General features: G+C 51.7%; 1 protein-coding gene across 3 annotated transcripts in view; it reads left to right on the forward strand.

Annotated features, from left to right (window-relative positions):
* The window catches only part of LIMK2 (LIM domain kinase 2), a 53,868-nt gene that overhangs the window by 20,846 nt on the left and 18,069 nt on the right, over positions 1-14,953 (forward strand). The window contains exon 1 of one of the 3 annotated variants that reach the window (XM_070399883.1): positions 5,903-6,027. The exons of 1 other annotated variant lie outside the window; for it this stretch is intronic. In XM_070399883.1, coding sequence (XP_070255984.1) covers positions 5,960-6,027 — 68 coding nt within the window. In that variant the 5' untranslated portion in view covers positions 5,903-5,959. One more of the 3 variants, XM_070399884.1, reaches the window with a different exon arrangement.

Consider the following 14,953-nt stretch of genomic DNA (forward strand, 5'->3'; position numbering starts at 1 on the left):
TCTGCCAGCCCGGGCTCTTCTCCGGGCCTTCCGTGGAGATTTGTTAAGGTGTCCAAGGCATTTTACCCCCCAGGACAGCCAGGAGAAGACCATCGATGCAAACACTGCATTTGACACCGAGTGTCGGCTGTTCCATTTTCTAACGTTAGTATCACAGAGCAACAGTGGATGGTTATCTACAAGAGATTACGATCTCATTCTTATGAGCTTACAGCCCACACAGAAAAATCTCAGCTATTAAAATGACCAACTCAGTAGCAATGTGGCCTGAGGACGAAGCCATCGTCTACTGGTAAGGACACTCGCTGGCCAGCAGACCACTCATGTGGACATGGACACGGCCAAAGGTAGACTTGAGAGAGTCAAACGGGCAACTAAAGACCAGCGCTCTCTCTGGTGTTTCAGGCTTAGCATCCTATTCATTGGGAACCTCTGCTTGTGTAAACACCTCTGATAACTTTTCACTGCCTGTGGGCAGCTCTTTGGCCTGTCAGACCCTGCCCTGGGTGCTCTGCCCCTGCTCTCCTCCTCCATCCCAGACTCCTCTCTGGTTATCCCTGCACTGAAGCTTACAGGCCATACCCTGTTATGCCCTGTTGCGTTTGTTGTACATGTAGTGCCCTTCTGGATGAAATGTTCTTGTCTGCCTGGCGATCATCCTAAGAGTCAACCGGTACATTCCCTCCTCTGTGGAGGAGCCTCCCCACATCCACCCTCACCTCTCCCAACCAATCGGAGGAGACCTTTTCCTTCATCTTTGTTATTTTCCTCAGACCTCAGAGATAGCCCTGTCACTCTTAGAGTATGACATTCTTTAAGTCTGGAGCCCCGTATCCAGTTCGCTTTGTATCCCAGAGCTTAGTGGAGGACCTAGAATTCAGTGGGTGCTCGGTGTTTGCTGGGCGAATGATGTTTTTATCGAATGACCACCTTTCTCTTTGGACACTTGGGTCAAGCCCTTCTGGTGGGCATCATCACCATCTCTTTGCTCTGTAGTATTCTCCCAGGCAAGAGCTTTTCTTTGGAAGTGGGAGCATGGAATAAGACTTCTGTCTGTAAGTGTCATTTCTGAAGTCTAAAGTCGTCCAAGCCTTGCCCTAGCCAGTTTGGCTCAGTGGATAGAGCGTCTGCCTGTGGACTGAAGGGTCCCGGGTTCAATTCTGGTCAAGGGCACATGCCCGGGTTGCGGGCTCGATCCCCAATAGGGGGCATGATTCTCTCTCATCATTGATGTTTCTGTCTCCCTCTCCCTCTCTGAAATCAATAAAAATACATTTTAAGAAAAGGAAAAGAAAAGAAAAATGGTCAGTAAATGGAGGTGGCAATGCTCGCCTTTCAGGATTCAGAAGCCACAGTGTCTCCGGGAGCTCCCTTCCCTGGTCGGAGTCCTCCCAGCCAATAGCAGGCCCCAGGTGGACATTGTTCCTTGGGTCGCACCTTACCTGACCAGAGCCTTCTTCAGAGGAGAAGTTGGGGTTATTCGTTGACCACTCCTCCCCAGAGTGCTCGTGCTGGGCTGCTGGCCTCTCATAGATGCCTTCAGCCCTGTGTCTTAGCTAGTTCAGCCCTGCGTCTTAGCTGGTTCAGCCCTGCGTCTTAGCTGGTTCCGAGGAGTCAGTTTGCTTGGCATCTAGCCAGGTTCCCCACTTGTTAAATGTGCAGGAGATTAACACCTTTCCTGCCATCTTATCCTGTCCTTAACTGCCCATCCAAGAATCCGTGCGGATGCCTCTGGCGCCTATAACTGCTGAATCCCCTGCCAGCTGTTCTGGGGACCTAGAAGAGCAGCTTCCCATGCAGGACCCGTATCCAAGGGCAACAGGGGGAAGTGTCTCCTCCAGAGCAACCTTTCACCTTCCAGTTCAGGGTGGCTGGGGCTCTTGGAAGTTGGCCCCGAGGAACCACAACACACTTGGGTCTGAATGGCCAGCCGCTTGTCACATCTGGTGATCCGTCCTTCAGGGGTTCCTCCTGAAACCTGGGTTTACGGGAGGCAAATGGGTCCCACTTAGGCGGGGCTTCTGCTTCAGCTCAAAACGTAAGAGACGTGGCTGCCCCTCTTTAGGGGGAGGCAGTTTCTGTGGCCTTGAGACGACCTCTCACTGGTTACCCACCCACCCACCCACTGAGTCCTTTGTGCGGGGAGTGGGGGGAGCAGAGAACGCCTGCAGCCTCCTGCTCACATTCCTAGACACCGACTCACTGCGCCCCGCCACCGCTGGAACAGCAGAGCTGTGTGAAATGTCAGGAGGAGTTATGCTCATGGGCTCCCTGGCCCCTGTCTCTTTGTGGCTTGCATTTTCTTCCATCTGCATTCTGTTCATCAGATGGGAAATCAGAGGGTGCAATTAGAAGACCATTTGCTAGTTCCAGACTTAATTTGGGGCCCCCTTCTTGCCTGATAGAATTACAGGGGAACGGAATCGATCTTTTGGTGAGAAATAGTTAGCTCTGTGGCTGGGAGAAAGAGCTCCCAGCTCTCCAGCTGTGCAGCCCTTTCAGCGTCCTGTGCACTGTTCCCCCCTTGCGTGCTGCCCCACCTCTTCTCGTGTGTGGCCCCCAGGCCAGGATCCTGAACCCCTCAGGGCCAGCTCAAGGAGTTTGAACTCAACTTCAGACACAAGGAAAAGGGGAGCCCTCTGTGACCTCAGAGGGCTGAAAAACGTGGAAGCTGGAAGCTATTTAGAGACCTAGCCACGGCCCAGACAGCGACAGCGACTTGCTGAAGGCCACATGGCTGGCCTATAGTGGTGGCAACAATGGTCTTAATGATATTAGCAGCGAACATTTATCAACCCTTAATGCGTTCCAGACTGCGTGCCAAGGGCTTACGTGCAGTGCATTGTCGTATTCAAACCCAGACAGTCTGGCTCTGGGCCCAGGCTGGGCTCCAGCCTAGCAACGGTAGAGTTCAATATAGATAGTCCGGGTTCGAATCCTGGCCTCCCCTCTCACTCACACGGCTGGGTGACCTCGGGCAAGCAGTTTAAACTCTCCATGCTTCACTCCTTCCTCTAAAAAGGGGAGGCTCCGCGCTGCTGACTAGTGCAGGTTAACATTCATGTGTGTTAGTGCTGCGAGCCGTGTGTGGTGTAGGGTGAGCGCCTGTCCGGTGCTCGCTTCCCGCTGCCTCTGCAGCTGAAGTGCGATGCCTGTGTGACAGTAGGTAGATGTGGCGAGTCCGGGACAAATGCCAACGCTGGTCTTTACTATTAAAGACAATAAACAGCCCTGGCTGGTTTGGCTCAGTGGATAGAGCGTCAGCCTGCAGACTGAAGCGTCCCAGGTTCGATTCTGGTCAAGGGCATGTACTCTAGGAGAGTCTTAAAAAAAAAAAAAGACAATAAACAGAGTGGTTGAGTGCGTTGGCTCTGGAGCACAGATCGGCAGATTGTAGCCCCGCTGCCTGTTTTTGTACATCCTGTGATTTTCACATTTTTAAATGGTTGGGGGGAGCAAAAGAATACTTCAGAGCACATGAAGTTCAGATGTCAGTGTCCACAAATAAAGTTTTATTGGAACACATCCACTTGTTTATGTTTTCTATATGGCCACTTTTGTGCGGCAGTGACAGACTTGAGTAGCTGTGACAGGGTCTGTGTTTGTGTAGGCCTGCAAAGCCTAAAATATTTGCTCTCTGGCCTGTTAGAGAAGAAGTGTCCTGACCCCTGTTCTAGGACCACACTTACTAGGTTTGAAGCCCAGCTTCACCACTCACCAGTTGTTTGTCTTTGGGCCAGTGACATAACCTTCAGAACCTGTTTCCTCATCTCTTAGATGGGGATAATAACATCTACCCCATATATTGACAACTTAAGTATGATAGACAACAGATGCAGTCCTGGACCAGCTTGTGCAGTTGTCTTGGGGGTGGGGGAGGGGTCTGCGGGGCCTAATAGATAAGGTGTCTGATTCTGAGTCAGAAGATTGAGGGTTCAAGTCCCTTCATAGTTGCTCCTAGGCATGTTTTTTTTTTCTCCCTCTGCTTAAAATTTTCCCCTCTTGGGACTATGCCCTGCTTGGGCCTGTTACCCACTTTCCCATACCTCAAACATAGCCCTGTGACTGAAACCAGGGTGACCCCAAGGGCACTGCAGGACCAACAGGGGCCAGACTCAAGGAAGACTGTGCACCTTGAAGCCACTGGCCTTGAGTCCTAAGAACCCACTGGGAATTGGCTGCATCAACTAGAGTTCAGACAAAAAGAACTGTGATGGACGAGAGAACTGACAGACAAGGGGTTGGACTGGGATAGGGTAGAGGAGTTGCCAAGGAGGGTCAAAGGACAGGTGCATTTTAAAATATAAGAGATTATTGTGGTGAAAATGGTTTGGAAATAGTGGTGATGATTGCACAATATTATGAACGTCACTGATGCCACCAGGTTGTACATTAAAAATGGTTATGCCAAATGTAACATCATATATATATATTTACCACCATAAAAATATTTTGAAAAATAGATTCGGAGACTATAACACAGGACCTGAAACATATTAAGTGCTCAATACGTGGTAGCTTATACCAGGGTGCAAACACTATCTTATCACGTTCATTGTTATCCCTGTGCCCAATCAGTAGAGGAATGGGAAGAGGCTCCTTTGTAATCCAGTCACCACCACCTTTGCCACACACTTTCCTGTCACTGTGGCAGGGTGACCTCAGTGGAGAGGAGTCTGCGCCCGGTGGGAGAGAGCTGGTGTCACTCCCTCAAGTTCAACCTCGAGGTCTGGCCGTGCCCTAGTCCTCTCCAGCAGCCCTGCCTTTTCTCTCCATCGTCCTATCGGCAGGGGATAAAGGGCTTTTCCAGTGGTGGGCTCTGGATTGGGCATCCCTGGGGCTTCAGGCAAGCCTCCACTCCAGATACCGAGGCCCTTCGCCCCACAGTTTGAGAGGCCTCGTTACCATGGACACAAAGAAGAACCGCTGCCCACTACGGCCGACGGATGGCATTCTGGGAACGAGCAAATGAATGAGAGAGGGGGGACAGGTGACTTGGGCTCTCGTCCCTGTGCTCGCTCCTACTTGCAGAAGGGCGTGGAGGGAGACGTTTCCGGGGCTGAGGGCTCTGGCTCTGGCTCCAGAGTCACGTGGGCCTACACTGAAATCCCAGCCCCACCGCTGACTGGCTTTTCTGGCCTTAGGAAAACTTTCCCTATTTCTAAAGTGGAGGTCATTGCCACCTCAGAGCGTGCTTATGCAGCGCTTGCCACATGGAGCAACGTCAAGTGTCAGTTACCACCGGGCCCTGTTTCCTCATCCTCGGTGCACATCTTCCCAGAAGAGGAGTGGCAGCCCCCGTCGGCCAGTTCTGGGAGTTGTCCCCAGGCCAGGCAGTGGAAAGGGATGAATGGGGAGCCTAGTGCCAGGACCAAGGCGATGCCAGAACCCAGAGGGCATCTCTCCGGACCTGTCTCTCCGGCCAGAGAGCCCAGCCCCCCTTCTGGGGGCGTGGCTTGGCCTGAAACTGGTATCCTGGGCTTTTTCTGCACCTCCGAGCCGCGATACCATCCTTTGGGCGGCTTCTCGGGCTGGGGAAACATGGGGGCTGATGTGCGCACCCTCTCTCCTGCCCTGCCCTGCCCCCGGGCTCGGGGATGGACGCTCAGCCGGCCCTGGTTATTGTCTGCAGCGGCGCCTGCCTACAGCCTCCCTTCAGCCCAGCTCCACCCCTTGCCTGCAAGGTCTGTTTCCTAATAGCTGCTCCAACCACACACCTCGGTTCCGCGAGGAGCCCCTCCTCTTCCTCCCTCCCTCCCTCATCAGGGGTGGGGCCGAGGGGGAAGGCTAACTTGACAGCAGCGCCTCTTTCTTAGCTAGTCACCGGCCTGGCCCCAGAATGCCTGTGTGTGTGTAGCCTCCGCAGAGAGGTGGTCCTCCCGGAGTCCGAGGGGCCGCCAGAGCTGCTGAGAACTGGGCGGGGGCCGGGGGAGTGGGGGGGGGGGCAACCGTCCCTGCCATGAGCCCCTTCGGGAATCTGCAGGAGGCAAGAGTCCTCACGCCTCTTCAGCTGCTCCGGAGGGAGAGGTGAGCGCTGGGCAGCCGGCCCGCAGCCAGAGGTGCCGGGAGCCCCGGGCCTGTCATGGTGGCCGACTGCAGCCGGCCTGAGGCGCTCCCAGACGGGTTTGCAGCTGAGCTTGTTTGTCTGGTGTGGGAAGAAGATGGGGAGTTACTTGTCCATCTCGGCTTACTTCACCTCCAGAGACCCCTTTCGGTGAGTTGAGCTCTGAGTCCCTCCCTCCCCATCTCCTTTTCTGGGCCCCCCCCCCCGCCCCCCTGGTCCTGAAGGGAGGGCAGAATCCTCCCTGAATCTGCTGCTCCGATTTCGCTCCTCCTCTGACCATCGGTTCTGTCAGGCAGAAGCCAGTCGAATCTGTTCTGGCAACGGCAAGGTGAGGGATCTGCCCAGAAAGAAGCTCCCGGGGAACTTGGGCCCTCCTTCCCTCCCAGACACACCTGGAGCAGCTTCCAGAAGATGCTGCTGACCTGCCTGCGCTCGGTGCTACTGCTTCCGGGGAAGAGCCCCAACAGGGTGCTGTTCTCCCAGCTCGCATGTTACCTGCAGGCTGTGCTGCCTGCCCAGGAATTTGTCCCAACAAGCAGGATGGACAGGTTTTGCCAAAACCATGGAAGCTGACAGGATCTGGGTGTGGGCAGCCTGGTATACAGTAGGCATTCTTAATGGCAAGCACATTTGCCTCTGGCCTTGAAGGGTTCCTGAGCTCCCAGGTGAATACAGTTGCTAGGGAAAGGCCTGGGAAAGTTCTTCCCAGACAGGGACAATTGGCTTTGGAATGTTCCCGAGCTGCAAGGGCAGCCCCCGCGCATGCCGGGTCTCGGGCCTGAGTACCTCTGGGGCCCTCTGTCCGTGCAGCTCCTGGGAGGGGAGGGAAGTGTAGAAACTTTCTCACTACCTCACATCTGCCTTTCTTTGCTCTCCGCCCCACCCCACCTCCAACAGAAACTCCCCAGAGGGTTAGTGGCCCTCGGGGTCCCTCCTTGAATGGAGTCATTCCTGGCTGGGGTGGGGCTTGTTTTCATTCGTTGGGAGCAGCCTGTTGTTCCACGGGCTGCCTCCCCCTCACCAGTGGTCCTGGTCCACTTCTCCCTTCTGGCTTCCCCTGCCCAGCCTCATGCCCAGAACTCGGTGCTAGGATACTAGTCAGGTGGCCAGGCTCTGGGCAGAAAAGCAGAACTCCATGTGGTTTCACGGAACTACTGGACCCTGGTAAAGTGGTGGGAAACCTCTGGATTTGGGGCAGGGGCGGGGGGGACTGGTCCTCAGTGCTGACTCTACCAGGCATCCTGCTGGGCACTTCATTGTTTGATCTCTCAATGGCCCCATTTCTCAGATGAGGCAATCGGTTTCAACTGTTAACATGTGGAGTCCCTGGCCAGCCTTTCCATCTTCCTCCGTTTTTACATCATCTGAAGGCTGGTACCTCCCCCAGGGGTGCTCTAGGTTTGCTTTCCTCTCCCAGCAGAGAGGACAGAGAGCTTGCCTGGCATATCAAAGGGATGCAGAGATTCTTTTCTTAAGAGCAGATGGGGCCCTAGCCGGTTTGACTCAGTGGACAGAGTGTTGGCCTGCAGACCGAAGGGTCCCGGGTTTGATTCCGGTCAAGGGCACATACCTAAGTTGCAGGCTCCTCCCTGCCCCGGCCCTGGTCGGGGCTCGGGCAGGAGGCAACCAATCGAGGTGTCTCTCTCACATCGATGTTTCTCTCTGTCTCTCCCTCTCTCTTCCACTCTCTCTAAAAATCAATGGAAAAATATCCTTGGGTGAGGATCAAAAAAAAAAAAAAAGCAGCTGGGAATTGATCTTGAATTTAGAGGCAGGTTTTACCAGGTGGAGTCAGGGTGCCAAGTGTTTGAAGTAGCCACTAGTTTAAGCCGGGACCTCATTAATCCCTTTTACTCTTAATCCTGGACAGGCACTTTGAGGGAGGAGTTGTCCCCTTAGGAGCCAGGCTGCTGGGCCCTTTTTAATCTCATGGGGGTAGGACCACATTTCTCAGGAACTAGAGCAGATAATGAACTCCCAACCTGGACCTTTGAGGGCCAGGCTGCCCATGCTCCCCTGGTCTTCCTGTCCTTTGTCCCTGACAACCCCCACCTTTCCCAGCTCTGTTTGCCCAGCTGGGGGTGGGGGGTGCTGACTGACTCACTGACTCACTGTAGACCCTCTCCCCTCCCCCAAAAGAGAGGCCACATTCCTGAAGCCGCTTCCAAAGTGACAGCCAGCACTTTGGGCTCTGTGCCCCACAGGAGGGACCACCCAGACCCTCCGCTCTCCCAGGTATCAGTCTTAATCAGTCACCAGAAAGCCGCTCCCACCATCAGCCCCCTCCTTCCTTACAGGGTGTCTGCAAGGGCCGATCCCTGACCAGGTCCCTGTCCATTCCCTGGGCCTCAGTTTTCTTCTTTGCAGAGCATAGGGGGGCTCCCTCCACTTCCTAGGCTTCTGATCATGACCCTTGTCGGATTCCCTGGAACAAATAAATGTCCTTGACCCCAGGCCTCTGGGGGAGTACAGAGTCTGCAGGACTTCTGAGGCTGTGGTTGCAAGGAAAATGATGAAACCAGATTCCACGAAGACATGATGAGGCGTGACAGCCTCAAGGAGGGGGAGAGGGAGCCGGGAATGAAGAATGTAATTCCTGCACCCGGGCAGGTGGTGCTCGGCCGAGTGCACCGTCTTCCTCTGCCAGTGCCACTCGTGTCAGGGGTGAGGTGCAGTGACACATGGGCTCCCAATAAGAAAACACCTCAAATTGGAATTTAGAAAAAAGGTAAATTAAGGAGTGACTTTTGTCTAATGTAGTTAGAGGAGATATATGTATTTCACAGAGGAAGAGAGAGGAGGAGAGAGAGAGAAACATCAATCATGAGAGAGAATCATTGATTGGCTGCTCCTACATGCCTCCTACTGGGGGTCGAGCCCACAACCCAGGCATTACCCTGACCTGAATTGAACCACGACCTCCTGGTTCATAGGACAGTGCTCAACCACTGAGCAACACTGGCCAGGCCCCAGGATATTTTCCCCCCTTGATTTCAGGGAGAGGGAGGGAGGGAGGGAGACATTGATGTGAGACATGGGAGGGCTTGTTCTATAGCCTGTGTACATCCAGTGTAATAATGACTGTTTGGTTCCATTACCACATGAGGTTGAAAATGTACCTGCAAACATTTGGCCTGAATAAGTTGCTTGTGAGTGAGGACTGGGTCTATCATATTTCCCTTGGCATCTCCCAGCGTAGTCACTTGCCTGTTTGGTCTTGCACATCCAAGATGCACAGTAACTATTTCCTAATTGATAGGAACTGATTAGAATCTATCGATTTTCTAATTGACTGGATAAATAATTCATTTTAGGATCTTCTCAACTCACAAAAATCTGGTTCTGGGCCAAGAAGCAGGTCCATATTGCTTGGGCATGAGAGGAAAAGGGATCTGTCTCCGTTCACCCTTGGTGTTCTCAAATTAAAAAGGGGTCCAGCCTGGCCGGTGCAGGTCAGTTGGCTGAGCAAAGGTTTCATTTCTGGTCAGGGAGCTTGATCCCCAGTAGAGGGTGTGCAGGAGGCAGCTGATCGGTGTTTCTCTCCCTCTCTCAAATCAAGAAAAATATATTAAAAAGAAAAAGAAAGAAAGAAAGGCCTAGCCATGTGACTAAGTGGTTAGAGCATCACCCTGTGCACCAAAGGGTCATGGGTTTAATTCCCAGTCAAGGGCATGTACCTGGGTTTCAGGTTTGATCCCCGGCCCTGTTTGGGGCATGTGCGGAGGCAACCAATGGATGTCTCACATCCATGTTTCTCTCCCCCCTTCCTTCCCTCCCTTCTACTCTCTAAAAATCAATGGGAAAAAAATATCCTCAGGTGAGGATTAACGCCCCAAAAAAGGAGAGTGGGAGGGAAATGAACTCTTACAGGGTATCTGCTATGGGCCAGGCATCACGTTAGGCATTTGTCCGTAATAATTTAATTCTCATAACCCCATGAGATTTTATCATCACCAGTGTACAGAGGAGGAAACTGAGGCTCAGTCATAAAGTAACTGGCTTTAGGTGACACACAGTAAATGGCAAAGAAGGAACATGGACCCGTGGACCTTAAGAGTGATTTGTGAGAACCTGAACTGGTTATCTTTTTTTGAAATCTGTGAAGTTTACACCAGTTCCCCGCTGATGCAGAATACCTCAGTTTGGATCTGAACTGCCCACTGAGCTGGCTGCCAGGGTTTGGTTCGCTGAGTGGCTGCCCAGGCCTCTGTGGTGCTTTAGAAGAGGCGCTGCGAGGTCGTCCTCCGTGCGTGGGGGCCTCGCGGTGCTCTCCCCTGGTCAGAGGGTTTCACTCTGGCTGCTCAGAAGAGTGCGGTGACCATGCTTGGCCCTGGCTGCAGGGTACCCCACCTCCAAGCTGGGTGCCCTGGGGCCTGCAGCCAGGGCAGATTTTCACTTTCTCTTGAAACTTTTGAAAAACACCTTGGCTGCCCTAACCGGTTTGGCTCAGTGGATAGAGCGTCAGCCTGCGGACTGAAGGGTCCCAGGTTCAATTCCGGTCAAGGGCATGTACCTTGGTTGCGCACATCCCCAGTAGGGGGTGTGCAGGAGGCAGCTGATCAATGTTTCTCTCTCATCGATGTTTCAAACTCTCTATCCCTCTCCCTTCCTCTCTGTAAAAAAATCAATAAAATATAAAAAACAAAACAAAAAAAACCTTGGCTTTGGGAAGGACACATTGTGGCCACATGGCGGTTTCTGAGAATCTGAGGTGGGATTTTTGGTTTTTCTGTGGGGTTTTTTTGTTTGTTTGTTTGTTTTGAGTAGCACCTTACATTTCCAGAGTGTGTTTTGGGTTCTTTTCTTAAAAGGGCAGAGGCTGCTGGGAAACATAATGCTGTAGACTAAGTGAAGGAGGAGCGTCGTGCCATATGACATGATCACTTGGGCTCAAGGAAAAGCCTCCTGAAGTGTTAACACTGAAGGGACTTGAGCTCTCAGGGCCCCGGCCTCTTATTTTCACAGACACGGAGCCTGAGGCCCTGCCTGGTAGCTGTGCTGCCTCATGGGTGACGTAGTCCGGTGGACTTGGCCTCAGAGCCAACACATAGGTTCAGACTCCTGCTCCATCAAGTATCAGGGGACGTGCGGAGGTGACCTGATTGTTCTTCAGCCTTCCAGTCTGTAACACAAGGATAATCCTACCTCCTTGCAGGGTGTGGTGGTCAGGATTAGAGATAATCTGAGTGTGTAAGTGAGGCACCTCCTAGAGGGCCTGAAATATGGCTGGCGCTCGAGTAACAGGTAACAGGAGCTGTTGTGAATCATCTAAGCTAGGACGGCAAGTCTGCAGTGGCCACTCCTCCAGTGGCCCAAGAAGCCATTGTGTTCTGTTCTGCAGCGAAACAGCCTGGGAACCCACAGCCCTCCTGTCAGCTGTTCACCTCCCTGTTCTTCAGAGACACCTGCGGCGACCGACCCACGTTGGCCACGCTGCTGGCGGTGCCTCTCAGAGGCACAGATGTGTGCCCTGGTGATGTCGTTCCCCAGCAGGCTCACATGTCTCTCCCCTGCATGCCTGCACTCGTTTCCCTCACGGCTCCCTCTCCTGGGCCTGGCCGGGGCACTTGCAGCAAACAAAAGCAGGATATTGGCAATGGAAGGGAGGACGTGTTCTGGTGCTCCCGTGCCCTGCAGCGCACATGCCATTACAAGGACGTAACAGGGCCTAGGCGTGCAGCTGGGTGCAAATACGTCTGCGCTGGCTTTTCTCCACGGAAGCCACGAGACGGGCAGGACCTGGTGACCATGAGCCACAGAACCGTTGCGCTCCCACCTGGTCCGATGATGGGTCTCGCCACTCCCACTGTTTCCAGCACAAAAACCTTTGCTAAGGGCTTACTGACTGTCTCAAGCCCTTTGCTGGGCGCTGAGTCTACCAAGGTAAAATGGGACACTGTTCCCATCTTCAGGGAGCTCACAATCTAGTAAAGAAAGACAGGTACCCAGAGGGTGGGAGGCAAGAAGGAAGCCCCTCCTTCTAATGCGGGCCCTCTGCTGGGCACCTCATGGGCATGCAGAACCTCATTTAATCCTACCCTGAAGGTAGGTGGTGATGTTACCATGTCACAAACGAGAAGTGAAGCAGCTGGCCCAAGATCAGTTAGGTCAGCAACCCCTTTGGGGGTCGAACGACCCTTTCACAGGGGTCGCCTAAGACCATCAGAAAACACATATAATTACATATTGTTTTTGTGATTAATCACTATGCTTTAATTATGTTCAATTTGTAACAATGAAATTGGGGGTCACCACAACATGAGGAACTATATTAAAGGGTCAGAGGAAGGTGGAGAACCACTGAGTTAGGTGGTCAGCGGTGGTACTGAGGTTTAAACCTTGGGTCATCCAGGGGAAGACATACATGCACAGAATCGAGGGGATCTGTGGTGTAGTCTACATTTTACAGGTGGGGAAACTTAACCGAGAGAGGGAAAGGGGCTTGTCCAAGAGCATGTAGCACAGAAGCTCTTGAACCCGGGTCTGCCGATTCAGAGTTCATCCACGGTGCCTTCTACGCAGAGGAGTGTGAGCCGCATGCCCAGAAAGGGGTCTTCCCCTCGACCGCTTATAATGCCTGGTTTTCAGTGCACCATTCTAGGCACTTCATACCCGTACTCTTGATGCCATACTAAGCTCCCAACACCCTGAAATTCAGCATGATAGGACGAGCAGGAAATGCTGCGGGGTGGGGGTGGCTGATGGCAGAAGCCACCGGTGTGGGCTGAGTACCTAGGGGAGCTGGGTCCTCCACAAGGAGGGATTCTCAGGATCCTGCTTCTTAGACCTCCTTCGCTCCACAGACGTCTCCCTTTCCTTCCTTTCTCCAGCTGCTTCAAGTCGTTCCTGTCCCCCTCCTCGGCCTCCCGCAGTGCTTAAAAGTAGTAGTGCTCTTTGTGGATTCTCGCCTGGTATTGTTAAAATTGAGTTTTGTTTAGACATTTTCTTTTCCAGCTCATTATACATTCTTGGAAGGTGGAATGGGACCTTGTCTATTTATCTTTTAGGTCTGCAGCGCCTAGCAAATCACTCTAGTAATACACTTGTCTTACCCTTCACAGTGTGCAAAAGGCTTTCCCTCAACATTAACTTATCCAGTGTTCACACTGGTTCTTTGTAGTTGGATGCCGCTGGTCCCATGTTGTCAATAAGGAAAAATTACTGAGAGTTGTCCAGAGCTATCTAGCTAGTGGCAGGAAGTGGCCAGCAATGTGAGCTACCACTACCGTCCTTTTTCATAGTTAACCCTTGCTGAGTCCCTACTGTACTAGGTCTTTTATATGAGCGACGTGCACTTTGATACATATGATTTCACTGTCACCGCAGTTCATTTTACGGATGAAGAAACCGGGTCAGAGAAGTGAAATAACCTGCCCAAGATGACATAACTAAAACTAATCCAGGGTCAGGATTCAAACCGAGAGGCAGCGCTTCTGGGAAGCAGGGGTGTGGCCAGTGCTGGTGGTGTGAGGCCTTAACAGGAATAGAGAGTCTGTTAACTAGAAGGAAAGAGCTGGTCTCGGCAGGCCAGGGAGCTCTTAGCGAGGAGGCTCAGAAATGAGGAGGACCTGGTCTGTGCAGACATGGCCTGAGAACACATACCTGGCCTGACTGAGGCGGAGCTTCAGGGGGACTGGAGGAGAAAGGAGCTACATACATGGGTCTTATACAGCGTGCACAGTGCTAATGGAGTTTGTTCCCTGCCCCCCAATATGTTAATTTTGAAATTTTTCAAATACATAGAAAAGGTGAAAGAGCCCTGGCCGGTTTAACTCAGTGGATAGAGTGTCGACCTGCGGACCAAAGGGTCCCAGGTTCGATTCCGGTCAAGATCACGTAACTTGGTTGTAGGTTCCTCCCCGGTCCTGGCCCTGGTTGGGGCACGTGCAGGAGGCAAACAGTTGATGTGCTTCTCTCACATTGATATTTCTCTCTAACTTTCCCTCTTCCACTCTCTCTTAAAAGAAAAAAAAAAAAATCAATGGAAAAATATCCTCGGGGGAGGATTAAAAAAAAAAAAAGTTGAAAGAGTAGTTCAAGGATATCCATGTACCCTTCACCTAGATTCATCATTTGTTAACTTTAAGCCACTTTATCTGTCTATACACACCACAGTATTTATTTATTTTTGCTGAACTGTTTAAAAGTAAGTTGTAGTTATTTTGACTTTCACCTGTAATTAATGTGCTTCTTCTAAGATTCTTCTGTGTAACCAAAATATTGTTATTATATCTAAGAAAATTGACAGTAGCCCTAACCCGTTTGGCTCAGTGGATGGACCGTCGGCCTGCGGACTCAAGGGTCCCAGGTTCGATTTCCGTCAAGGGCATGTACCTTGGTTGCGGGCACATCCCCAGTGGGGGGTGTGCAGGAGGCAGCTAATCGGTGTTTCTCTGTCATCGATGTTTGTAACTCTCTATCCCTCTCCCTTCCTCTCTGTAAAAAAAAATCAATAAAATATATTTTAAAAAAAAAAGAAAATTGACAGTAAATTCACAATATAATCTAATGTATAGTCCAAATTCATATTTCCTCAGTTCCAAAAATGTCACTCAAAGCTGTTTTTTTGTGGGTTTTTTTTAAATCCAAGCTTTAGGCATTGCATTTACTTGCTATGTGTCTAGGCATTTTAAATCTCTGTAGCCCCTACTCCCCACGGCATTAACTTTTTGGAAGAGTCAAGCCCAGTTGTCTTACCAAGTGATTCACATTTTGGGTTTGTCTGATTGTTTCTTTAAAAAAAAAAATAATATAGCTTTTAAAATTTATTTTGTTTTAAAGAGAGAGGAAGCAAGAGGGAAAGAGAGATAGAAACACCACTCTTGGTTCATGGGTCGACACTCAACCACTGAGTCACACCAGACAGGCTAATTGTTTCTTTAGCTTAAT

The sequence above is a fragment of the Myotis yumanensis genome, unplaced genomic scaffold (assembly GCF_028538775.1).
Source record: "Myotis yumanensis isolate MYYU_CA2020_CCGP unplaced genomic scaffold, mMyoYum1.0.hap1 SCAF_19, whole genome shotgun sequence".
Lineage (NCBI taxonomy): Eukaryota > Metazoa > Chordata > Mammalia > Chiroptera > Vespertilionidae > Myotis > Myotis yumanensis.